Source organism: Cherax quadricarinatus, chromosome 55 (genome assembly GCF_038502225.1).
Source record: "Cherax quadricarinatus isolate ZL_2023a chromosome 55, ASM3850222v1, whole genome shotgun sequence".
NCBI lineage: Eukaryota > Metazoa > Arthropoda > Malacostraca > Decapoda > Parastacidae > Cherax > Cherax quadricarinatus.
The window spans coordinates 16,087,440-16,114,939 of NC_091346.1; the positions used below are offsets into that span (position 1 = coordinate 16,087,440).

The window sequence follows — 27,500 nt, forward strand, 5'->3', positions numbered from 1 at the left end:
TTATCCCTTCTTCATGTTTTCTCTCTTTATTTCTCTCTTTTATTTTGATTTTACGTTTTGTTATTTGTGTTGACTCATTTTTCGACATTTTATTATGCCATTTTGTTTGTTTCTTTGTCCTGTCCTTGTTCTTATTCCTCCTGGCTTTTGTTTGACAAATATGCTAATTAAATTTCACGAAAAATATTTGCTTTTGTTGCCATCCACTTTTCTCTTTTTTTTTTCGTTTTGTTTAAATAAAAATAGACTTCCGGTCTATTATAAAATCTTTAATCTCTTATTATATAAAAGAAATTTTTTAATAATTTTTTTTCGTCATAAAGGTCTTTTTTTTTTAGAGATATTTGTGAGATGGATTTTTTTTTCCAGGATTTGTTTATAGTTTTTCAGTTTCGTGTTCGACCCCTTTTTTTTATTTTCCTTGTTTTCTTTCCTTGGGGGAATTTGTTAGTTGTCTTTGTTGATTATTTTCTTGCTTTTGTTATCTACTTGTTGTTGTTGTTGTTGTTGTTTTTTAGTTACTTGTGTTGTTTTTCGTTACTTGTATTTGTTCGTTACTCGTGTTTTTTTGCTTACCTGTTCGTTAGTTTTGTTTGTTAATTGATTTGTTCGCTGTATTTGTTTGCTGGTCTTGTTCGTTTGTTCTGTTTGTTTTGTTAATTTTGTGTTTCGGTGGTTGAGTTTCAGTTATTTTTCGTCCTTCAGTTATGTTCTGTAGCTAGGTACATTCTCTAGTTATGTACATTCTGTAGTTATATACATTCTGTAGTTATGTCCATTCTGTAGTTATGTCCATTCTGTAGTTATGGCCATTCTACAGTTATATTCATTACTTAGTTATGTTCATTGTGTAATTATGTTCGTTCTGTAGTTGTGTTAATTCTGTAGTTACGTTCATTCCATAGTTATGTTCATTCTGTACTTATGTTCATTCTGTAATTTTGTTCATTCTGCAGTAATGTTCAGTTCATAGTTATGTTCATTCTGTGGTTATGTTCATTCCTCAATTATGTTCATTCTGTAATTATGTCCAATCTGTAGTTATGTTCATTCTTCAGTTATGTTCAATCTGTAGTTATGGTCATTCTTCAGTTATGTTCATTCTGTAGTTATGTTCATTCCTTAGTTATGTTCATTCTTCAGCTATACTCATTCTGTATATATGTTCATTCTGTAGTTACGTACATTCTTCAGCTATGTTCATTCTTCAGTTATGTTTATTCTGTAGTTATGTTCATTCTGTAGTTACGTTCATTCCGCAGTTATGTTCATTCTGTAGTTATGTTCATTCTGTATATATGTTCATTCATCAGTTATATTCATTCTGTAGTTATGTTGAATCTGTAGTTACGTTCATTCCGTAGTTATGTTCATTCTGCAGTTGTGTTCATTCTGCAGTTATGTTCATTCTTCAGTTATGTTCATTCTGTAATTATGCTCAATCAGTAGTTAAGTTCAATCCGTAGTTATGTTTTTTAGAAATAATTATAAATATAATAATTTTGGATACAGGTGGATTGAGGGCAATTCAGTCGAAGAAGAAATGAAGGCTCGATCCACCTTCCTCTAATGGCCAGACGCACGCTATCCAGTATACAAGATATATTTATTTAAGCCTTCAGAGGATTTTTTTTTTTTTTTTGAAAAACAGAAGAGAAATTCTTAGAATCACGACTAACGATAATCTGTCTATTTTTAGACAGTAAAGAAAGAATGATGACCAGTTAGGAAACAATAAAGTCCTTAATAATAGCGATCCTTTTGACTTATGATGTAGCTCTCTTGACAAAAATATTCTGCGCTCTATATATATATATATATATATATATATATATATATATATATATATATATATATATATATATATATATATATATATATATTTTATATCCATGGGGAAGTGGAATAAGAATCTTTCCTCCGTAAGCCATGCGTGTTGTAAAAGTCAACTAAAATGCCGGGAACAATGGGCTAGTAACCCCTTTTCCTGTAAAGATTACTAAAAAGAATAAGAAGAAGAAAATTGTCAAAGTGGGAAGTCTGAATGTGCGTGGATGTTGTGCAGATGATAAGAAAGAGATGATTGTGGATGTTATGAATGAGAAGAAGCTGGATGTCCTGGCTTTAAGTGAAACAAAGCTGAAGGGGGTGGGAGAGTTTCAGTGGAGAGGAATAAATGGGATTAGGTCAGGGGTTTCAAATAGAGTTAGAGCTAAAGAAGGAGTAGCAATAATGTTGAAGGATAAGCTATGGCAGGAAAAGAGGGACTATAAATGTATTAATTCAAGGATTATGTGGAGTAAAATAAAGATTGGATGTGAAAAGTGGGTTATAATAAGCGTGTATGCACCTGGAGAAGAGAGAAGTGTAGAGGAGAGAGAGAGATTTTGGGAAATGTTGAGTGAATGCGTGGGGAGTTTTGAATCAAGTGTGAGAGTAATGGTGGTTGGGGATTTCAATGCTAAAGTGGGTAAAAATGTTATGGAGGGAGTAGTAGGTAAATTTGGGGTGCCAGGGGTAAATGTAAATGGGGAGCCTTTAATTGAGCTATGTGTAGAAAGAAATTTGGTAATAAGTAATACATATTTTATGAAAAAGAGGATAAATAAATATACAAGGTATGATGTAGCACGTAATGAAAGTAGTTTATTAGATTATGTATTGGTGGATAAAAGGTTGATGGGTAGGCTCCAGGATGTACATGTTTATAGAGGGGCAACTGATATATCGGATCATTATTTAGTTGTAGCTACAGTTAGAGTAAGAGGTAGATGGGAAAAGAGGAAGGTGGCAACAACAAGTAAGAGGGAGGTGAAAGTGTATAAACTAAGGGAGGAGGAAGTTCGGGTGAGATATAAGCGACTATTGGCAGAAAGGTGGGATAGTGCAAAGATGAGTAATGGGGGGGTTGAAGAGGGTTGGAATAGTTTTAAAAATGCAGTATTAGAATGTGGGGCAGAAGTTTGTGGTTATAGGAGGGTGGGTGCAGGAGGAAAGAGGAGTGATTGGTGGAATGATGAAGTAAAGGGTGTGATAAAAGAGAAAAAGGTAGCTTATGAGAGGTTTTTACAAAGCAGAAGTGTTATAAGAAGAGCAGAATATATGGAGAGTAAAAGAAAGGTAAAGAGAGTGGTGAGAGAGTGCAAAAGGAGAGCAGATGATAGAGTGGGAGAGGCACTGTCAAGAAATTTTAATGAAAATAAGAAAAAATTTTGGAGTGAGTTAAACAAGTTAAGAAAGCCAAGGGAAAATATGGATTTGTCAGTTAAAAACAGAGTAGGGGAGTTAGTAGATGGGGAGATGGAGGTATTAGGTAGATGGCGAGAATATTTTGAGGAACTTTTAAATGTTAAGGAAGAAACAGAGGCAGTAATTTCATGCACTGGTCAGGGAGGTATACCATCTTTTAGGAGTGAAGAAGAGCAGAATGTAAGTGTGGGGGAGGTACGTGAGGCATTACGTAAAATGAAAGGGGGTAAAGCAGCTGGTACTGATGAGATCATGACAGAAATGTTAAAAGCAGGGGGGGATATAGTGTTGGAGTGGTTGGTACTTTTGTTTAATAAATGTATGAAAGAGGGGAAGGTACCTAGGGATTGGCGGAGAGCATGTATAGTCCCTTTATATAAAGGGAAAGGGGACAAAAGAGACTGTAAAAATTATAGAGGAATAAGCTTACTGAGTATACCAGGAAAAGTGTACGGTAGGGTTATAATTGAAAGAATTAGAGGTAAGACAGAATGTAGGATTGCGGATGAGCAAGGAGGTTTCAGAGTGGGTAGGGGATGTGTAGATCAAGTGTTTACATTGAAGCATATATGTGAACAGTATTTAGATAAAGGTAGGGAAGTTTTTATTGCATTTATGGATTTAGAAAAGGCATATGATAGAGTGGATAGAGGAGCAATGTGGCAGATGTTGCAAGTATATGGAATAGGTGGTAAGTTATTAAATGCTGTAAAGAGTTTTTATGAAGATAGTGAGGCTCAGGTTAGGGTGTGTAGAAGAGAGGGAGACTATTTCCCGGTAAAAGTAGGTCTTAGACAGGGATGTGTAATGTCACCATGGTTGTTTAATATATTTATAGATGGGGTTGTTAAGGAAGTAAATGCTAGGGTGTTTGGGAGAGGGGTGGGATTAAATTATGGGGAATCAAATTCAAAATGGGAATTGACACAGTTACATTTTGCTGATGATACTGTGCTTATGGGAGATTCTAAAGAAAAATTGCAAAGGTTAGTGGATGAGTTTGGGAATGTGTGTAAAGGTAGAAAGTTGAAAGTGAACATAGAAAAGAGTAAGGTGATGAGGGTGTCAAATGATTTAGATAAAGAAAAATTGGATATCAAATTGGGGAGGAGGAGTATGGAAGAAGTGAATGTTTTCAGATACTTGGGAGTTGACGTGTCGGCGGATGGATTTATGAAGGATGAGGTTAATCATAGAATTGATGAGGGAAAAAAGGTGAGTGGTGCGTTGAGGTATATGTGGAGTCAAAAAACGTTATCTATGGAGGCAAAGAAGGGAATGTATGAGAGTATAGTGGTACCAACACTCTTATATGGGTGTGAAGCTTGGGTGGTGAATGCAGCAGCGAGGAGACGGTTGGAGGCAGTGGAGATGTCCTGTTTAAGGGCAATGTGTGGTGTAAATATTATGCAGAAAATTCGGAGTGTGGAAATTAGGAGAAGGTGTGGAGTTAATAAAAGTATTAGTCAGAGGGCAGAAGAGGGGTTGTTGAGGTGGTTTGGTCATTTAGAGAGAATGGATCAAAGTAGAATGACATGGAAAGCATATAAATCTATAGGGGAAGGAAGGCGGGGTAGGGGTCGTCCTCGAAAGGGTTGGAGAGAGGGGGTAAAGGAGGTTTTGTGGGTAAGGGGCTTGGACTTCCAGCAAGCGTGCGTGAGCGTGTTAGATAGGAGTGAATGGAGACGAATGGTACTTGGGACCTGACGATCTGTTGGAGTGTGAGCAGGGTAATATTTAGTGAAGGGATTCAGGGAAACCGGTTATTTTCATATAGTCGGACTTGAGTCCTGGAAGTGGGAAGTACAATGCATGCACTTTAAAGGAGGGGTTTGGGATATTGGCAGTTTGGAGGGATATGTTGTGTATCTTTATATGTGTATGCTTCTAGACTGTTGTATTCTGAGCACCTCTGCAAAAACAGTGATAATGTGCGAGTGTGGTGAAAGTGTTGAATGATGATGAAAGTATTTTTCTTTTTGGGGATTTTCTTTCTTTTTTGGGTCACCCTGCCTCGGTGGGAGACGGCTGACTTGTTGAAAAAAAAAAAAAAAAAAAAAATATATATATATATATATATATATATATATATATATATATATATATATATATATATATATATATACATATATATATATATATATATATATATATATATATATATATATATATATATATATATATATATATATATATATATATATATATATATATATATGTCGTGCCGAATATGTAAAACTGGTCAATTAGCAAGAACTCATTTAAAATTAAGTCCTTCCTAAAATTTTCTCTTATACATTTAAAGATATATTTTTTTCATTAATGTTGATGTAAAAATTTATAATTTTGCACCAAAAGGAACTTAGAAAACTTACCTAACCTTATTATAACAAGCGCAATTTATTTTAGCCTAACCCAACTAAATATATTTTAGATTTGTTTACAATAATTTAATGCTAAACAAACACAGTGAAATATATTTTTTTCGTTAGGTTCAGAATGATTTTGGCGAAATTATTGCACACAAATTTTCGCTTGTCCTATATGGCAAGATGAGAGTTGCTATTTAAGCCAAGATCGCAGGTTCTGCCTATTCGGCACGACATATATCTATATATATTTATTATTTTTTATTATCACACTGGCCGATTCCCACCAAGGCAGGGTGGCCCGAAAAAGAAAAACTTTCACCATCATTCACTCCATCACTGTCTTGCCAGAAGGGTGCTTTACACTACAGCTTTTAAACTGCAACATTAACACCCCTCCTTCAGAGTGCAGGCACTGTACTTCCCATCTCCAGGACTCAAGTCCGGCCTGCCGGTTTCCCTGAATCCCTTCATAAATGTTACTTTGCTCACACTCCAACAGCACGTCAAGTATTAAAAACCATTTGTCTCCATTCACTCCTATCAAACACGCTCACGTATGCCTGGTGGAAGTCCAAGCCCCTCGCACACAAAACCTCCTTTACCCCCTCCCTCCAACCTTTCCTAGGCCGACCCCTACCCCGCCTTCCTTCCACTACAGACTGATACACTCTTTAAGTCATTCTGCTTCGCTCCATTCTCTCTACATGTCCGAACCACCTCAACAACCCTTCCTCAGCCCTGTGGACAACAGTTTTGGTAATCCCGCACCTCCTCCTAACTTCCAAACTACGAATTCTCTGCATTATATTCACACCACACATTGTCCTCAGACATGACATCTCCACTGCCTCCAGCCTTCTCCTCGCTGCAACATTCATCACCCACGCTTCACACCCATATAAGAGCGTTGGTAAAACTATACTCTCATACATTCCCCTCTTTGCCTCCAAGGACAAAGTTCTTTGTCTCCACAGACTCCTAAGTGCACCACTCACTCTTTTTCCCTCATCAATTCTATGATTCACCTCATCTTTCATAGACCCATCCGCTGACACGTCCACTCCCAAATATCTGAATACGTTCACCTCCTCCATACTCTCTCCCTCCAATCTGATATTCAATCTTTCATCACCTAATCTGAACCTCTGCGCCCTCTCTGCAGTCGATGGGGTCAGCAGAGATCGAGTGAGGGATAGTGTTCCTGACGTAGATAGCTGTGCCCCTGCTGGTGCCTTCCAGGTGCTGAAGATAAGTTGAGAACCCCGGGATACGTGGCTGTGGTTGATATTGGTGGTTTGGTAAGTATCTCTTGGAGCAGGGAGACATCGGCCTCATCTTGTACTGCAGCTTCAATCACTAAGTGAATTTTCTGCTGCAGCCCACAAATGTTCCACTGGAGGATCTTCAAGGACTGTAGGGGTTACCCTCTGATTCCATCTCTGCCTGGGACTCATCTTCCATTGTTGGTGACTCCGGGATCTCCTCCATCACGGACTGGAAGGACTCCTGGATGATGGCTTGAAGTTCCATTGAGTCCTTCCTGTCCAGTAGGACCACGCCTAGCATCCACGACAGTAGCTGGCTGCCGGCGCCCCTGTCCTCTGCCAATGGCAGCAGGCGAGAGAGGAGCTCTGAGAATACCCCGACAGTTTTCTTTAGCCGAGCAGGAAATGTGTCTACCATTACTTCTGTAGGCGTTGGGTCGGACGACTCTTCGTGTTGGGGCTGGGGTCACTGGGTATGTTTGGGTGGCTGTCGACACTGCATCCGCATAAGCTGGGTGCACCCTGGGTCTGGCCTGAGTGGCCGTGGGCTTCTGGGTCTCCTGGCGGGGACCCGCTGCTTGACTCTGGCAGTTCGCCGGAGGGGCCTGCCCTTGCGAAGAGGCCTGCTGGTGGGATGGCGTGGATTGATGGTGCCCAGCAGGGGCTTGTTGGGCAGTGTTCCTGGCCTGTGGCCGCTTTTCTCAGTGATTCTGTCTTCTCGACTATCTTGCTGTTTGGCCCCGCTGTTGGCTGCATTTGCTGCAAGCCAGTGACTATCCCCTGATGCCATTGCTGGGAGCCCAGTGCCAGGAACTCGCTGGCATTGCTCACCTGCAGCATCCATGATGCTGCGAGTGGAGCCCATGCTGACTGTAGCTGGGTGAGTCTAAGGGTGGGCGTTGCTGTGGGTGCCAGACCGTTCAGGTGGCATATCCGCTTCCAGTGCTGCACCATCACAGGATAGCTCTGGTTCTAGGCATGGTGCCTCTTGGAGCAGTTGGCACACTTGGGCTCCAGCCGAAGGGCCTCACTGGTCGGTTGTTTGAGGACAGCAATGCAGTCCTTCGAGTCGTGTGCCTTGCTGCACACACCACACTTCTTCCCTCGCTGGCAGGTGGCGGCATTGTGATTGAACCCTTGACAGTTGAAGAACAGCAGTGGGCCCGACAGGTACGGCTGGGTCTTGAACCTTCCCCAGGCCCCAAGGTCCAAGTGCATGGGGAGTGGTCCTGTGTGTATCAGCACCTGTCGGGTGGGCACTTTGTTCACCTTGGCAGTGAGTCGCTCTGCCTTGATTATATTGGGCACTTCCAAAATGGGGTCCAATGGGAGGGGCACAGGGACGTGTAAGAGCACCCCCTTGTATACCTTCTCCCAAGCAACCAGTTCCACCATGCCGGGATGTATCACAACCAGCCTCTTCAGTTCCTCGTATGAATCCTCATCCCGAGGAATAACCAGAACCTAGTTCCTGAGAGTGAACTCGCAGCGGAGCTTCAGGCGAGGTATGTTCTTCAGATACCTCACAAACCTGTAATCGGGAACCTCGAATTTGTTGAAGGCTATGGTTGCTTGTGCCCTAGCAGAGAGGGAATGCTTTCTTCCATGCGGAGTCAGCCATTCCCCATCCTCTGTGGTGGCTGATGCTACAGGGGTGGGCACCTGGTGTGGTCCCACCCCCGCCAGTTGAGGAGTAGCCACAGTCTCCTGGTTTCCTCCCATAACCCAACTGCATGCGTGCACTGATGGGGCAGTGCCCTGAGGGTCCCGCCCTTACCAGGTCTCCTTGGGTAGCAGATGCCGTCTGAACTAGTGGTAGGTCAGCAGATACAGCAGTCTCCACAAGTGTCCTTGGCCTTCTTGGTGGGGGCTTCCATCTGCCCCTCTGCTCTCTTGGGTCTGACATGGTGACTGTGGTCGTGGAGACAAAACCAGCAGCTGTGCTGCTGACCCTTAACGTCACAGAAGCCCACACGGGGCTCGTAGCGGTGAGGTTCAGTTCCCTGGTTAGAGCACATAAATACACACACACACACACACACACACACACACACACACACACACACACACACTACATCTATCTATCTACCTTTCATATCTACTTTCAATCTTGTCTATTCTCCCCTCAATCCTCTTGCTCTATCAAATTTATATTTATTTAAAATAATTATAATAATTAATAATTCAACTGTATTGGGTTTCATATACAAAGAGGTAATTATTGGTTCATAATTATCGTATGGATAATTATCATAATGGAGCGGTTTATTTCCTGAAACATACCTAATAATTTTTATGATAATCATGAGGGGTCATTACTCTCACGTATGTACGATTATTATAACAATTATTTACCTTCGTTTTATTGTTATTTATATAACTGTCGTGCTTAATAATAAACCTTTTCGATTTTATTACCAATATAATAAAATATCTGATTATTTTGTAAAGGTTATATTCATATACGAGAACTTAGGAATATATGGAAGTACGAAAAATAATAATAATAATAATAATAATAATAATAATAATAATAATAATAATATTAATATTAATAATTAGATTATTTATAGTAATAATGTTAATAATCATAATAATCAATTAACTCAATTTTAAATAACGATTTTAAAAAAATTTGTGTTGTATCTCTTACCTCGGAGTTTCATGTTGCTGAAGAGTGTTGCTGAATCACTGTTATAAGAGAATATATGTCCGTTGTTGCCAGAGTTATATTCTCCGTAAACAGAATATCTCACAAACTCTATGTAAGAAATATATTCTGAAACATAATTCCTATTTTTTTAGATAAAATTGCATAAGATAAAAGGTGAAAGACTGTGGGAATATATATATATATATATATATATATATATATATATATATATATATATATATATATATATATATATATATATATATATATATATATATATATATATATATATATATATATATATATATATATATATTGTAAAGGGGGTAAGATAACTAATAATATCTTATTAATAGTTTGAGATATATTCTCTATAAGGAAAAACTGATAATTTCCTCCAGTAATATATTCTTCTATAACTGGATTAATGTTTATTTTCGGGAGGAATGCATTCTCATTTAACGATAATTGGCAATTATAGAACATACATAGTTCATTATTATTTTTTGCATCATTCTAAAAAGCTCTTGATAACTGTGGTAAATTTTTAAGTGATGCATTTAAATTACATTTGAGTTTTTTTTTGCATTTTTGTCAAAAATAATGATTAAATCATTACATATATATATATATATATGTATACATATATATATATATACATATATATATATATATACATATATATATATATATATATATATATATATATACATTATATATATATATTTTTTTTTTCAACAAGTCGGCCGTCTCCCACCGAGGCAGGGTGACCCAAAAAGAAAGAAAATTCCCAAAAAGAAAATACTTTCATCATTCAACACTTTCACCTCACTCACATACAATCACTGTTTTTGCAGAGGTGCTCAGAACACAACAGTTTAGATGTATATACGTATAAAGATACACAACATATCCCTCCAAACTGCTAATATCCCGAACCCCTCCTTTAGAGTGCAGGCATTGTACTTCCCATTTCCAGGACTCAAGTCCGGTTATATAAAATAACTGGTTTCCCTGAATCCCTTCACTAAATATTACCCTGCTCACACTCCAACAGATCGTCAGGTCCCAAATACCATTCGTCTCCATTCACTCCTACCTAACACGCTCACGCACGCCTGCTGGAAGTCCAAACCCCTCGCCCACAACACCTCCTTTACCCTTTCCCTCCAACCTTTTCGAGGACGACCCTTACCCCGCCTTCCTTCCTCTACAGATTTATACGCTCTCCATGTCATTCTACTTTGATCCATTCTCTCTAAATGACCAAACCACCTCAACAAGCCCTTCTTCAACCCTCTGACTAATACTTTTATTAACTCCACACCTTCTAATTTCCACACTCCGAATTTTCTGCATAATATTTACACCACACATTGCCCTTAGACAGGACATCTCCACTGTCTCCAACCGCCTCCTCGCTGCAGCATTTACAACCCAAACTTCACACCCATATAAGAGTGTTGGTACTACTATACTTTCATACATTCCCTTCTTTGCCTCCATAGATAACATTTTTTGACTCCACATATACCTCAATGCACCACTCACCTTTTTCTTTCATCAATTCTATGATTAACCTCATCCTTCATAAATCCATCCGCTGACACGTCAACTCCCAAATATCTGAAAACATTCACTTCTTCCATACTCCTCCTCCCCAATTTGATATCCAATTTTTCTTTATCTAAATCATTTGATACTCTCATCACCTTACTCTTTTCTATGTTCACTTTCAACTTTCTACCTTTACACACACTCCCAAATTCGTCCACTAACCTTTGCAATTTTTCTTTAGAATCTCCCATAAGCACAGTATCATCAGCAAAAAGTAACTGTGTCACTTCCCATTTTGTATTTAATTCCCCGTAATTTAATCCCACCCCTCTCCTGAACACCCTAGCATTTACTTCTTTTACAACCCCATCTATAAATATATTAAACAACCATGGTGACATTACACATCCCTGTGTAAGACCTACTTTTACTGGGAAAGTCTCCCTCTCTTACACACCCTAACCTGAGCCTCACTATCCTCATAAAAACTCTTTACAGCATTTAGTAACTTACCACCTATTCCATATACTTGCAACATCTGCCACATTGCTTCCCTATCCACTCTATCATATGCCTTTTCTAAATCATAAATGCAATAAAAACTTCCCTACCTTTATCTAAATACTGCTCACATATATGCTTCAATGTAAACACTTGATCTACACATCCTCTACCCACTCTAAAACCTCTTTGCTCATCCGCAATTCTACATTCTGTCTTACCTCTAATTCTTTCAATAATAGCCCTCCCGTACACTTTTCCTGGTATACTCAGTAAACTTATTCCTTTATAATTTTTACAATCTCTTTTACCCCTCTTCCCTTTATATAAAGGGACTATACACTCTCTCCGCCAATCCCTAGGAACCTTCCCCTCTTTTATACATTTATTAAACAAAAATACCAAACATTCCAACATTATGTCCCCTCCTGCTTTTAACATTTCTTTCATGATCCCGTCCGTTCCAGCTGCTTTACCCCCTTTCATTCTACGTAATGCCTCACGCACCTCCCGCACACTCATATCCTCTTCTTCTTCACTACTGAAAGATGGTATACCTCCTTGGCCAGTGCATGAAATTACCGCCTCCATTTCTTCGTCGACATTTAAAAGTTCCTCAAAATATTCTCGCCATCTACCCGAAACCTCCATCTCCCCATCTACTAACTCCCTTACTCTGTTTTTAACTGACAAATCCATTTGTTCCCTAGGCTTTCTTAACTTGTTTAACTCACTCCCACTCTATCATTCGCTCTCCTTTTGCACTCTCTCACCACTCTCTTCACCTTTCTTTTACTCTCCATGTACTCTGCTCTTCTTATAACACTTTTGCTTTGTAAATATCTCTCATAAGCTACGTTTTTCTCTTTTATTACACCCTTTACTTCATCATTCCACCAATTAATCCTCTTTCCTCCTGCACCCACCCTCCTATAACCACAAACTTCTGCCCCATTTTTAAAACTATTCCAACCCTTTTCAACCCCCCCCCCACTACTCATACCTGCACCAGCCCACCTTTCTGCCAATAGTTGCTTATATTTCACTCGAACTTCCTCCTCCCTTAGTTTATACACTTTCACCTCCCTCTTACTTGTTGTTGCCATTTTCCTCTTTTCCCATCTACCTCTTACTCTAACTGTAGCTTCAACTAAATAATGATCCGATATATCAGTTGCCCCTCTATAAACATGTAGATCCTTGAGCCTACCCATCAACCTTTTATCCATCTATACATAATCTAACAAATTACTTTCATTACGTGCTACATCATACCTTATATATTTATTTATCCTCTTCTTCATAAAATATGTATTACTTATTACCAAACCTCATTCTACACATAGCTCAATTTAAGGCTCCCCATTTTCATTTACCCCTGGCACCCCGAATTTACCTACTACTCCTTCCACAACATTTTTACCCACTTTAGCATTAAAATCCCCAACCACAAGTACTCTCACACTTAGTTCAAAACTCCCCACGCATTCACTCAACATTTCCCAAAATCTCTCTCTCTCCTCTATACTTCTCTCTTCCCCAGGTGCATATACGCTTATTATAACCATATATATATATATATATATATATATATATATATATATATATATATATATATATATATATATATATATATATATATATATATATATATATATATATATATATATATATATATATATATATATATATATATATATATATATAAACACCTGTCATCTGACAGCAAAAAAAAAAAGGTTCTTGTTTCTTTTTGCTTGTAATATGAGGACGGTGAAGAGTACCCTGAGATGCTGCAGGAAAATTGAGAAGCATCTCCAGTGCAGGTGTTCGTCTTCAGCTTATTGCAATATTTTATTGCCTCTTCTTTTGCTGTGCGTGTTTCTTCTGTGAATTTTTGTTACTGTTACAGCAGCGGTCATACGATACGCACACACACACACACACATACACACACATACACGCACACACACACACACACACACACACACACACACACACACACACACACACACACACACACACACACACACACACACACACACACACACACACACACACACACACACACACACACACACACAGACGCAAGGAGGAACGAGAAGCAATGAAAATGAGCAGGACCCAGACACAGGAGGAAGGGCAAACACACCCCACAGAATCTCCCACCAAAAGACCCCACCCGCGACATTCCCAACGCAACTGAGCAACCTATACTCCAACCCACTCACTGTTCCCTCTGCCACCAACCCCCATATCACAAACCTCACCCCAACAGCTGTCCCTTATGGGCATTCTGACCCCACCCCCATCAACACATACCCCACCTACACCACAGCCCCATATAGGCCCCCACCAAGGCTCTCCCTCCCCCAACCCCAATATACTTGCATGACCACAATGATAGAAAAGAAACTAAAGGTTTGGTACACAAATGCGGATGGAATAATGAATAAACATGAGGAGTGGAATGAAAGAATCAGTGAAAAATCCCCAGACATCATAGCAGTCACAGAAACAAAACTCGCTGAGATAATAACAGACACAATCTTCCCAACAGGATATCAGATCCTGAGGAAAGATAGAAGGAGTAGAGGGGGAGGAGGGGTTGCACTGCTCATAAAACACCAATGGGGATTTGAGGAAATGGAAGGCATGGACATGATTGGAGAAAGAGACTACATTGTAGGTACAATTCAGTCCGGAGAACATAAAGTAGTCACTGGAGTGATGTATAACCCACCACAGAACTGCAGGAGGCCAAGAGAGGAGTACGAAGAAAACAACAGGGTGATGGTGGACACACTGGCTGAGGTGGCAAGAAGAGCTCACTCGAGCAGAGCAAAGTTACTGGTAATGGGCGATTTCAACCACAGGGAGATCGACTGGGAAAACCTGGAGCCACATGGGGGTCCCGAAACATGGAGAGCAAAGATGATGGATGTGGTACTTGAAAACCTCATGCATCAACATGTCAGGGACACAACCAGAGAGAGAGGGGAGGATGAGCCAGCAAGACTGGATCTTGTGTTCACCCTGAGCAGTTCAGACATCGAGGACATCACTTACGAGAGGCCCCTTGGAGCTAGCGATCATGTGGTTCTGAGTTTTGACTATATAGTAGAGTTACAAGTGGAGAAGGTAACAGGAACTGAAGGGGACAGGCCAAACTATAAAAGGGGGGACTACACAGGTATGAGAAACTTCCTGCAGGAGGTTCAGTGGGACAGAGAAATGGTAGGAAAATCAGTAAACGAGATGATGGAATATGTGGCAACAAAGTGCAAGGAGGCAGAGGAAAGTTTTGTTCCCAAGGGAAACAGAAATAATAGGAAGACCAAGACGAGTCCTTGGTTTACCCGAAGGTGTAGGGAGGCAAAAGCTAAGTGCAACAGAGAATGGAAAAGGTACAGGAGGCATAGGACCCAGGAAAACAAGGAGATTAGTAGAAGAGCCAGAAACGAGTATGCGCAGATAAGGAGGGAGGCCCAGAGACAGTATGAAAACGACATAGCATCGAAAGTCAAATCTGACCCGAAACTGCTGTATAGCCACATTAGGAAGAAGACAACAGTCAAGGACCAGGTGATAAGGCTGAGGAAAGAAGGTGGGGAACTCACAAGAAACGATCAAGAGGTATGTGAGGAGCTCAACACGAGATTTAAGGAAGTATTTACAGTAGAGACAGGAAGGACTCTGGGGGGACAGACCAGATGGGGACACCAACAAGGAATACACCAACAAGTGCTGGACGACATACATACAGATGAGGAGGAGGTGAAGAAACTGCTAAGGGACATCGATACCTCAAAGGCAATGGGACCGGACAACATCTCTCCATGGGTCCTTAGAGAGGGAGCAGATATGTTGTGCGTACCACTTACCACAATCTTCAACACATCCCTGGAAACTGGGCAACTACCTGAGGTATGGAAGACAGCAAATGTAGTTCCCATTTTCAAAAAAGGAGACAGAAAAGAGGCACTAAACTATAGACCTGTGTCATTGACGTGTATAGTATGCAAAATTATGGAGAAGATTATCAGGAGGAGAGTGGTGGAGCACCTGGAACGGAACAGGAGTATAAATGCCAACCAGCACGGATTCACGGAAGGCAAATCCTGTGTCACAAACCTTCTGGAGTTTTATGATAAAATAACAGAAGTAAGACAAGAGAGAGAGGGGTGGGTTGATTGCATCTTCTTGGACTGCAAGAAGGCCTTTGACACAGTTCCTCACAAGAGATTAGTGCAGAAGCTAGAGCATCAGGCGCATATAACAGGAAGGGCACTGCAATGGATCAGAGAATACCTGACAGGGAGGCAACAACGAGTCATGGTACGTAATGATGTATCACAGTGGGCACCTGTGACGAGCGGGGTCCCACAGGGGTCGGTCCTAGGACCAGTGCTATTTTTGGTATATGTGAACGACATGACGGAAGGGTTAGACTCAGAAGTGTCCCTGTTTGCAGATGATGTGAAGTTAATGAGGAGAATTAAATCTGATGAGGACCAGGCAGGACTTCAAAGAGACCTGGACAGACTGGACACCTGGTCCAGCAAATGGCTTCTCGAATTTAATCCTGCCAAATGCAAAGTCATGAAGATAGGGGAAGGGCACAGAAGACCACAGACAGAGTATAGGCTAGGTGGCCAAAGACTGCAAACCTCACTCAAGGAGAAAGATCTTGGGGTGAGTATAACACCGAGCATGTCTCCGGAAGCACACATCAATCAGATAACTGCTGCAGCATATGGGCGCCTGGCAAACCTGAGAACAGCATTCCGACACCTTAGTAAGGAATCATTCAAGACACTGTACACCGTGTATGTCAGGCCCATACTGGAGTATGCAGCACCTGTTTGGAACCCGCACTTGATAAAGCACGTCAAGAAACTAGAGAAAGTACAAAGGTTTGCAACAAGGTTAGTTCCAGAGCTAAGGGGAATGTCCTATGAAGAAAGATTAAGGGAAATCGGCCTGACGACACTGGAGGACAGGAGGGTCAGGGGAGACATGATAACGACATATAAAATACTGCGTGGAATAGACAAGGTGGACAAGGACAGGATGTTCCAGGGAGGGGACACAGAAACAAGAGGCCACAATTGGAAGTTGAAGACACAAATGAGTCAGAGAGATAGTAGGAAGTATTTCTTCAGTCATAGAGTTGTAAGGCAGTGGAATAGCCTAGACAATGACGTAGTGGAGGCAGGAACCATACACAGTTTTAAGACGAGGTTTGATAAAGCTCATGGAGCGGGGAGAGAGAGGGTCTAGTAGCAACCGGTGAAGAGGCGGGGCCAGGAGCTAGGACTCGACCCCTGCAACCACAAATAGGTGAGTACAAATAGGTGAGTACACACACACACACACACACAGAAAGTGCTTATCCACAGATCTCTGACCATGACATTCATGTTATCTGAGGTAATGGATAAGATAACCAAGGGTACGGAAGGGTACCATTAAAACTATTGTCAGAGTCAACTGCCATGGAGTTACCGGACGTAGTTCCTGTCTTCCAAACCTGCTGTACCTCGAGTACAAGGTTACAGAGGTACTGAGAGGACAAAAGAGAAGTGAAAGTGTTCCATTTTCCTGGACAGTAAAAAGATAATCACAAACAGATCTACCTGGGTAAAGAAGACACATTCGACCGTCCTGTAACATTCTCCTACTGATAAGATAAAGATTTATTTCTTTGTGAGGGTTACAATGTGTAATTACAGTTTTGGTTTGCTAAGTACAAAGAAAGCCACTATATATATATATATATATATATATATATATATATATATATATATATATATATATATATATATATATATATATATATATATATATATATATATATATATATATATATATATATATATATATATATATATATATATATATATATATATATATATATATATATATATATACATATATACTCATGTACTCTTTACTCAGGTAGATCTGTTTGAATCTTGATAATGTCCACTCTGTGGGCGAAATGTAACCAATAAAGAATTACATTATACTACATTTGTGCTTATTTTTCCATTGTAAGACATTTAATACCTTACTTAGCCAGACCTTACCTAGCCAGACCTTACCTAGCCAGACCTTACCTAGCCAGACTCATGTTCACATCCTAGAAGAACAAACAAGGATTCCTAGCAACACATAACAGTGGCTCACACATATTTCATAGGTGTAAGAGGAGGTCTCTTGTGGGGTTGTCTGGATAACAGATGTCCTGTGTGAAAAGATATACCAGCTTAAAAATCTCAGCTTTATATGCTTGAAATTTCTAGACCTTTAAGTCCTCTCTGGAAACCAAGACTCACTCGTTTCCACTCCGATACTGAGGACCAGGGGAAAAAGGACCTGGGTTGGCGGAGGTATTAAGAGGAGTCCGACAAGGCTCATTCCTTGCACCAGTTCTGCTCCTCACATACTGTATTTTACGGCATATAATTCGCATTTATTCCCCCCCACGAAAGTCTTCGAAATGAGCCTGCGCCTTATATACTCAAAATCAGAGTCAAGGGTAGGTTTTTTGTTACGCTTTAACGTTTGTTTACTAGCGTTACGTTGTAACTTTTCGCAAACATCGTCTTATATGCCTCATATGATCGTGCGTCTTATATGCCGGAAAATTCGGTATATAAACGAAATGTCAGGATAAAAATAGGTTCCTACATATCGCTGTTATGTAGCGATGAAGGAGGGGTCTTAATGTTCCAGTTTAAAAACTGTAGTGTAAAGCACCCTTCTGGCAAGACAGTGATGGAGTAAATGATGGTGAAAGTTTTTCTTTTTCGGGCCACCCTACCTTGGTGGGAATGAGCCAGTGTGATAATAAAAATAAAAAATATATATCGCTGTTATATAGCGATGTAAACACAGGTAAGAAAATGTTAACTTGATAATACCAAGTCACAACTAATCCACAATTTTATTGGATTAGTTCAACTTTAGTTGATGCTTTGTAAGAACATAAGAAAGGAAGAACACAGCAGTAGGCCTGTTGGCCCATACTGGGCGGGTCCTTCACAAATCCATCCCACAAATCCAACCTAGACCAAGAGAATAGATACACTGAAAGGCCCTGAAGATTTTCCTCTCCATATTATGGGTACGTTTTGACTTGTTCTAGCCATGGTATTTCGACGTTTAGTCTCTTCTGACAAAATTAATTTAGCAAAGCAAAAAAAAAAAAACTTTATCAGACACATCACTTCCTAAACCATACCCCCGGCCGGGATTGAACCCGCGGTCATAGAGTCTCAAAACTCCAGCCCGTCGCGTTAGTCTAGTGGCTAACGCGACGGGCTGGAGTTTTGAGACTCTATGACCGCGGGTTCAATCCCGGCCGGGGGTATGGTTTATTTGCAATCGTGTCATTACGATTTCTTAAGTCACATCACTTCCTGATAATAACCCTCGTGTAGTCGATCGGTTTTAAACCTAATATACCAACCGATCATGCTGTTTCAATGACCCTCGTGTAGTCGATAGTTTTGAAACCAACAACCAACCACACTCATTACCCATTCAAACTGCTTCGTTAGGCAAAGCTCTCAAGAGAGTTTTCCTGAAAACCAACTTTTTCGTTGAACGTTGTTTACCAAGGAGCTTCGTAGCCGAGGCATAATGGAGAGAATATAATAGAGGCAAGAGAAAATAATAAAGAAAGAGAAAGAAGATAATATAATTACCAGTTACTTACAGCATCGTGTACACGAGGACAGGCAAAAAACTTCTTTGTAATTATTAAGCGGAAGTAAAACTCTGTTGATGGGTCTTGCAGAACGTTCTATATAATAATAACGTCGCAACGCAGCTTAACGTCGTTTGCGATAACGGGGAAAGACATCAATTTCGAACGTATTTCGGGGGATCATTTTTGAACGCGTTTCAGAGGTCATTTTTCGAACGTACCTCGAGTATGATTCTCGCAATGAAGGAGCCATTTTTTTAACGTGGCTAAGGCACCATTATCGAAGACTGCCTAGAGATTTTCGAACATCTGAATGCATTTACCTACTTTAGATACGTGTGTACGCCTCACTATATCTCATATCATCGTTACAAACTAATTATACAGTTATAAATGAGAGAGAATTTACCTTCCTAATTATAGAAGATTGTTCATATATAACAAAACGGGTATTATTTTTTTTGTTTGATTTTTTTTTGCTTTCCTCCGATTTTCTCGTTTACAACTTATGAACGGTTTAGAGCTGGTGGTCAGCAAATAGAGAAAGGTCCGGCAACCATTGCCATGAGCTGGTCCCCTCTGGTCAGTTTTACAGAGACCATTTCCAGGATTTCATTTCCCTGTGACAACTTGCAACTATTCCCAGGATTTCATTTCCCTGTGATAACTTGCAACCATTCCCAGGATTTCATTTCCCTGTGATAACTTGCAACCATTCCCAGGATTTCATTTCCCTGTGACAACTTGCAACCATTCCCAGGATTTCATTTCCCTGTGATAACTTGCAACCATTCCCAGGATTTCATTTCCCTGTGATAACTTGCAACTATTCCCAGGATTTCATTTCCCTGTGATAACTTGCAACCATTCCCAGGATCTCATTTCCCTGTGATAACTTGCAACTATTCCCAGGATTTCATTTCCCTGTGATAACTTGCAACCATTCCCAGGATCTCATTTCCCTCTGATAACTTGCAAAAGCCTCTTCTGGTCGTCTTCAAACTCTTAATATTTTACTAAGAATAAAATTTGGATTCTTAATGAAGTATGTAAGTCACAAGCTGTCATTTTTTTTATAATGGCATAGGCTTTTTTCGGTGAAATAATTAGGGTATTTCTCTTCTGACGGGCGTCGAAAAAAATGCCTCTTCCGAGCGACTTCAAACTCTATACTCCATTGCCCCAAAATTCTAAGCTCCCTGACATAGCAGGAAGAAACAGCTTAGTTACACTAAATATGAATAGGACTAAGGAACTTGGTAAGAGGTAATTGAAGTACTCTTGATACAAGGGACAAATTCAGCTCACCTGGTGAGAGGTAGTACAAGCACTCTTGACCCAAGGGACAGAATCAACTCACCTGGTAAGAGGTAGTACAAGTACTCTTGACACAAGGGACAGAATCAGCTCACCTGGTAAGAGGCAGTACAAATACTCTTGACACAAGGGACAGAATCAGCTCACCTGGTAAGAGGTAGTACAAGTACTCTTGACACAAGGGACAGAATCAACTCACCTGGTAAGAGGTAGTACAAGTACTCTTGACACAAGGGACAGAATCAACTCACCTGGTAAGAGGCAGTCAAAGTACTCTTGCCACAAGGGACAGACTCTGGTAAGAGGTAGTGTATACAAGGGACAGAATCAACTCACCTGGTAAGAGGCAGTCAAAGTACTCTTGCCACAAGGGACAAATTCAGCTCACCTGGTGAGAGGTAGTACAAGCACTCTTGACACAAGGGACAGAATCAACTCACCTGGTAAGAGGTAGTACAAGTACTCTTGCCACAAGGGACAGAATCAGCCCACCTGGTAAGAGGCAGTCAAAGTACTCTTGCCACAAGGGACAGAATCAACTCACCTGGTAAGAGGCAGTCAAAGTACTCTTGCCACAAGGGATAGAATCAACTCACCTGGTAAGAGGTAGTACAAGTACTCTTGACACAAGGGACATAATCAACTCACCTGGTAAGAGGCAGTAAAGGTACTCTTAGCACAAGGTACTGAGTCAATTTACCTGGTAAAACAGACAGCAGAAAACACGACGCTGGGAAAGCCAGGCCCTGAGGAATAACAAACAGACGTAATTAATAATAATAATAATAATAATAATAATAATAATAATAATAATAATAATAATAATAATAATAATAATAATAATAATAATAATAATAATAATAATAATAATAATAATAATATTAATAATAATAATGATAATAATAATAATAATCATAATAATAATAATAATGATAATAATAATAATAATAATAATAATAATGATAATAATAATAATAATAATAATAATAATAATAATAATAATAATAATAATAATATTAATAATGATAACAATAATAATAATAATAATAATAATAATAATAATAATAATAATAATAATAATAATAATAATAAAAATAATAATAATAATAATAATAATAATAATAATAATAATAATAATAATAATAATAATAATAATAATAATAATAATAATAATAATAATAACAACAGCAATAATTATATTTCAGCATATTATTCACAAATATAACACAGGGGAAAATCTCATAGCATGTTGAACAGGACATAAACCTGTAGATCTCTGCTCTTCTGATCTGCTCTTCTCTACGTGTTGAACAACCCTCTCAGGTTTAGCGCAGCCCATGAATATAATTACCATATTTTTCAAGACTCGTAATTTTTGGATGATGGGTGAGAGTATCGCACAAATAGTTATTTTTCTTCTTTTTTCATACATAGAAAAACACAAACAAAAATTATATAGAATCTCGGAATTTATACATAGAAATACACAAAACTGTGTATACATAGTGGCAAAAACACATAATTTCAGATTTCATACATAGAAAAATCAAAACTGTTTATAAATACAATGGCAAAAACACACAATCTCAGAAGAATTGGGATGTAAACAAAACCATAGTTTTTTCGTCTTATGATGGATCAAAATTTAAAACAGCCCCGAGGAGCACGTGTTTAAGATTATATACACCGAGATGCTTGTCTCTCCATGTATATACACTGGGAGGTGTATGTCTCTCAGTGTACATACACAGACAGGTGTGTATCTCTCAGTGTGAGATGGCATTTTAATCTCTTTTCGAGACTTAATGACCCTCGTATAATTTAAAAATTTTATATCCCATAGTCAGTAATAACTCACATGGGGACAAAAACTTAGACTGTTAATTGGCCTGTATATTTCGATCCCCTTCTGGGGTCCTCTTCAGTAGATAAATCATTGAAATGAAGAGGATCCCAAAAGGAGATCGAAATATACAGACCAATTAATCTTCTAAGTTTCTGTCTCCATGTGAGTTATTACTGAGCACTGACAAGTGTTCATAATACTTTAGTTATCCTTTAAAACCGATAAACATTGTGGGTGCAGATTCAATACACAGTTTCAAGAGAAGATATGATGAAGGCCCATAAAGGCAGAAATCAGTAATGCTGATCAAAGGAGTCTAGAAGACAGAGCCAGAAGCTGAGAACCAACCTCTACAATACAATTCGGGGAATACAAACACACATACACACACACACACACACACACACACACACACACACACATACACACACACACACACACACACACACACACACACACACACACACACACACACACACACACACACACACACACTCACCAGCTCGCACGCGACAACATAGAACAATTTATTCTCGGAATCCGTGAATTGAATTTTCATCCTTACCACTACCACAGAAAGAGTTTGATAGTATTCGTGGGGATGCATCTTTGTTGAGTTTTTCCCCTCCTTCCCCAAGCCTCTTCCCCACCTCCCCTCCCCACCTCACGTCACTTTCTCTTCCCTCCACCTTGTTCCCCCACAGCATCCGACTTCCCTCGACAAATGAGAGCGCAGGGAGCTGTGTTAATGATATTACTCTGTACCTGAGGTCAGGTGGGACCCAGGCGAACCTCTCAGCTTTCTCTGAATCTTCTCTAAGACGGCTGCAAGACGTCTCCAAATCGTCTCCGAAGCGTCTCTATGACGCTCTATTTCCTTGCCAGCAGATCCAGGGGATGTCGCCCCCCTTCTCCAAACACTTTTGTTTTTATTGCTTTCACATTATCGTAGAGGGTCTTGAATACACTTTGTGTGTGTGTGTGTGTGTGTGTGTGTGTGTGTGTGTGTGTGTGTGTGTGTGTGTGTGTGTGTGTGTGTGTGTGTGTGTGTGTGTGTGTGTGTGTGTGTGTGTGTGTGTGTATGTGTATGTGTGAGTGTGTGTGTGTGTGTGTGTGTGTGTGTGTGTGTGTGTGTGTGTGTGTGTGTGTGTGTGTGTGTGTGTGTGTGTGTGTGTGTGTGTGTGTGTACTCACCTCATTATGCTCACCTAATTGTGGTTGCAGGGGTCGATACTCAGCTCCTGGCCCCGCCTCTTCACTGAACGCCACTAGGTCCTCTCTCTCCCTGCTCCATGAGTTTTATCATACCTCGTCTTAAAACTATGTATGGTTCTTGCCTCCACTACATCACTTGCCAGACTATTCCACTTCCTGACAACTCTATGATTGAAGAAATACTTGATAAATCCTTTTGACTCATCTGAGCCTTCAACTTCCAATTGTGACCCCTTGTGTCTGTGTCCCCTCTCTGGAACATCCTGTCTCTGTTCACTTTATCTATATCTCGCAGTATTTTCCATGTCGTTACCATGTCCTCCCTAACCTTTCTGTCCTCCAGTGTTGTCAGGTCGATTTCCTTAAACCTTTTCTGGAATTAGCCTTGTAGCAAACCTTTGCACTTTCTCTAATTTCTTGACGTACTTGTCCAGGTGGGGTTCCAAACTGGTGCTGCATACTCCAGTATGGGTCTGACATACACGGTGTACAGAGTCTTGAACGATTCCTTATTGAGGTATCGGAACGCTATTCTCAGGGTTGCCAGACGCCAATGCGCTGCAGCAGTTTTCTGGCTGATATGTGCTTCCGGAGACATGCTCGGTGTTATACTCACCCCAAGATCTTTCTCCTTGAGTGAGGTTTGCAGTCTTTGTCCACCTAGCCTATACTCTGTCTGCGGTCTTCTCTGCCCTTACTCGATCTTCATGATTTTTCATTTGGCGGGGTTAAAGTCGAGGAGCCAGTTACTGGACCACGTGTCCAGCCTATCCAGGTCTCTTAGTCCTGCCTGTTCCTCATCTAATTTAATTCTCCTCATTAATTTCACATCAAATGCGAAAAGGGACACTTCTGAGTCTATCCCTTCCATCATGTCATTCACTGTGTGTGTGTGTGTGTGTGTGTGTGTGTGTGTGAATGTACTCACCTAGTCGTACTCACCTAGTTGAATTTGCAGGGGTCGAGTCATAGCTCCTCCCTCGCCTCTTCCTGTGTGTGTATGCCTTAGTTTTTTGTAGATTAGAAAATATGAGAGTTCATGGGAACGACTGACAGCTGAGGACTTGGAGATCAACACAGAGGCTGTCTGCGGACAAGTACTATTTACTTTACATCTAGATTAAGAACACGCACCCTTAACACGTACACGCACCCTTAACACGTACACGCACCCTTAACACGTACACGCACCCTTAACACGTACACGCACCCTTAACACGTACACGCACCCTTAACACGTACACTGTTGTGTATTAGTCCACGGAAAGCAAATCAAGAAGCCTTGACTGACATTACTGATCTCTTAATAAAACACAATATTCTGTTTATGGCATTTGATTGAGATGTTTCGTTTAACAATTAAGTCCATGGTGAGCGAAATGTCTCAGGAAATGCAATAAACCTCATACTGTGTTTTATTAACAAACATGTCCTTAGATAATGTCACTGATACACAGCACTGAATTCTGAATTTCTGGGGCGTTCTCAAAGGTGATCAGCTGATGAGGTTAGGTTAGGTTAGGTTAGGTTAGGTTAGGTTAGATTAGGTTAGGTTAGTTTAGGTTAGGTTAGGTTAGGTTAGGTTAGGTTAGGTTAGGTTAGGTTAGGTTAGGTTAGGTTAGTTTAGGTTAGGTTAGGTTAGGTTAGGTTAGGTTAGCTTAGGTTAGGTTAGGTTAGGTTAGGTTAGGTTAGGATAGGTTAGGTTAGTTTAGGTTAGGTTAGGTTAGGTTAGGTTAGGTTAGGTTAGGTTAGATTAGGTTAGTTTAGGTTAGGTTAGGTTAGGTTAGGTTAGGTTAGGTTAGGATAGGTTATGTTATGTTATGTTATGTTAGGTTAGGTTAGGTTAGGTTAGGTTAGGTTAGGTTAGGTTAGGTTAGGTTAGGTTAGGTTAGTTTAGGTTAGGTTAGGTTAGGTTAGGTTAGGTTAGGTTATGTTATGTTAGGTTAGGTTAGGTTAGGTTAGGTTAGGATAGGTTATGTTATGTTATGTTATGTTAGGTTAGGTTAGGTTAGGTTAGGTTAGGTTAGGTTAGGTTAGGTTACTTTAGGTTAGGTTACGTTACGTTAGGTTACGTTAGTTTAGGTTAGGCTAGGTTAGGTTTGGTTAGGATAGGTAAGTTAGGTTGGGTTAAGTTAGGTAATGTTAAGTTAGTTTAATTAAGGTAAGGTTAGGTTAGGTTAGGTTAGGTTAGGTTAGGTTAGGTTAGGTTAGGTTAGGTTAGGTTAAGTTAGGTTAGGTTAGGTTAGGTTTGGTTAGGTTAGGCTAGTTTATGTTAGTTTAGGTTAGGTTAGGTTAGGTTAGGTTAGGTTAGGTTAGGTTAGGTTAAGTTAAGTTAGGTTAGGTTAGGTTTGGTTAGGCTAGGGTAGGTTAGGTTAGGTTAGGTTAGGTTAGGTTAGGTTAGGCTAGGTTAGGTTAGGTTAGGTTAGGTTAGGTTAGGTTAGGTTAGGTTAGGTTAAGTTAAGTTAGGTTAGGTTTGGTTAGATTAGGTTAGGTTAGGCTAAGTTAGGCTAGGTTAGGTTAGGTTAGGTTAGGTTAAGTTAGGTTAGGTTAGGTTTGGTTAGGATAGGCTAGGTTAGGTTAGGTTAAACAACTGACGTGCTCACACACACACACGAACGCGCGCACACACATACACACTCCCCCTACTCGCTCACTCACTCACTCACTCTCTCTCTCTCTCTCTCTCTCTCTCTCTCTCTCTCTCTCTCTCTCTCTCTCTCTCTCTCTCTCTCTCTCTCTCTCTCTCTCTCTCTCTCTCTCTCTCTCCCTCCCCCTACTCTCTCTCTCTCTCTCTCTCTCTCTCTCTCTCTCTCTCTCTCTCTCTCTCTCTCTCTCTCTCTCTCTCTCTCTCTCTCTCTCTCTCTCTCTCTCTCTCTCTCTCTCTCCCTCTCTCTCTCCTCTACTCCTCTCTCTCCCTCTCTCCTCTCTCTCCCTCCTCTCTCCCCTCTCTCTCCTCTCCTCTCTCTCCCTCTCCCTCTCTCCTCCCTCTCTCCTCTCTCTCCCTCTCTCCTCTCTCTCCTCTCTCCTCTCTCCTCTGTCTCTCTCTCCTCTGTCTCTCTCTCTCTCTCTCTCTCTCTCTCTCTCTCTCTCTCTCACTCTCTCTCTCTCTCTCTCTCTCTTTTTTTTTTTTTTTTTTTTTACACCTTGGTTTGACAGATCAGATCCTTTTAATAATAAGCTATTTACAGATTAAGGATTCCCTAACTTTATTGACAAATAAGGCTGTTACCTACATCAGCTCATTTAGAAAGCATTTTTACTATTCATTATAGGACATACAAGTAGGAACAGGATGAAGTTAGAATCTGTGGGCCAGCATTTTCATTTGATCAACTGACGTTATCTCGTTGACATCATTATGCTGAACAGATGTGTTCCATACTCAGTCATCCTGGTATGTATGATCTCCAGATGAGTGATGTTCTGGAGAAGGTACAGCCAGAGTGAAGTTGCTGCTTTCTGCCCGTCTTGTGGCATAAAAAGCTTGTTTCGCGCTGTCTCGAAGTGGATCAAGTGTGGTATTTTGACAATATTGGCCTTGTACATAACAGTAAGGCCACCCACATCCCTCCTATGTTGAAGGCTCTGCTGAAATGACAGATCCATCAGGATTAGGTCAGGCCGAGAGAATGAGACGTCTTGCTCTATTCTCTACTCTGTCAAGCAGTCGCAGATGAGAGGGGGACAGGCAAACCAAGAAAGTGGAGCATACTCCAAGGTGTGAGCGTACTTGTGCCTCGTACAGTATCTTGCAACCCCTACTGTCAAGCAGATGCGAGATGCGGCGAAGTGCTGTAAGCTTCCTGGCT

General features: G+C 40.2%; 1 protein-coding gene across 1 annotated transcript in view; it reads right to left on the reverse strand.

Moving 5' to 3' along the window:
• The window catches only part of LOC128699003 (uncharacterized), a 576,069-nt gene that overhangs the window by 381,825 nt on the left and 166,744 nt on the right, over positions 1-27,500 (reverse strand). Inside the window, exon 2 of the mRNA XM_053791521.2 lies at positions 21,332-21,377. Within this exon, the coding sequence (XP_053647496.1) occupies positions 21,332-21,377 (46 nt within the window). The remainder of the gene's footprint in view (positions 1-21,331; positions 21,378-27,500) is intronic.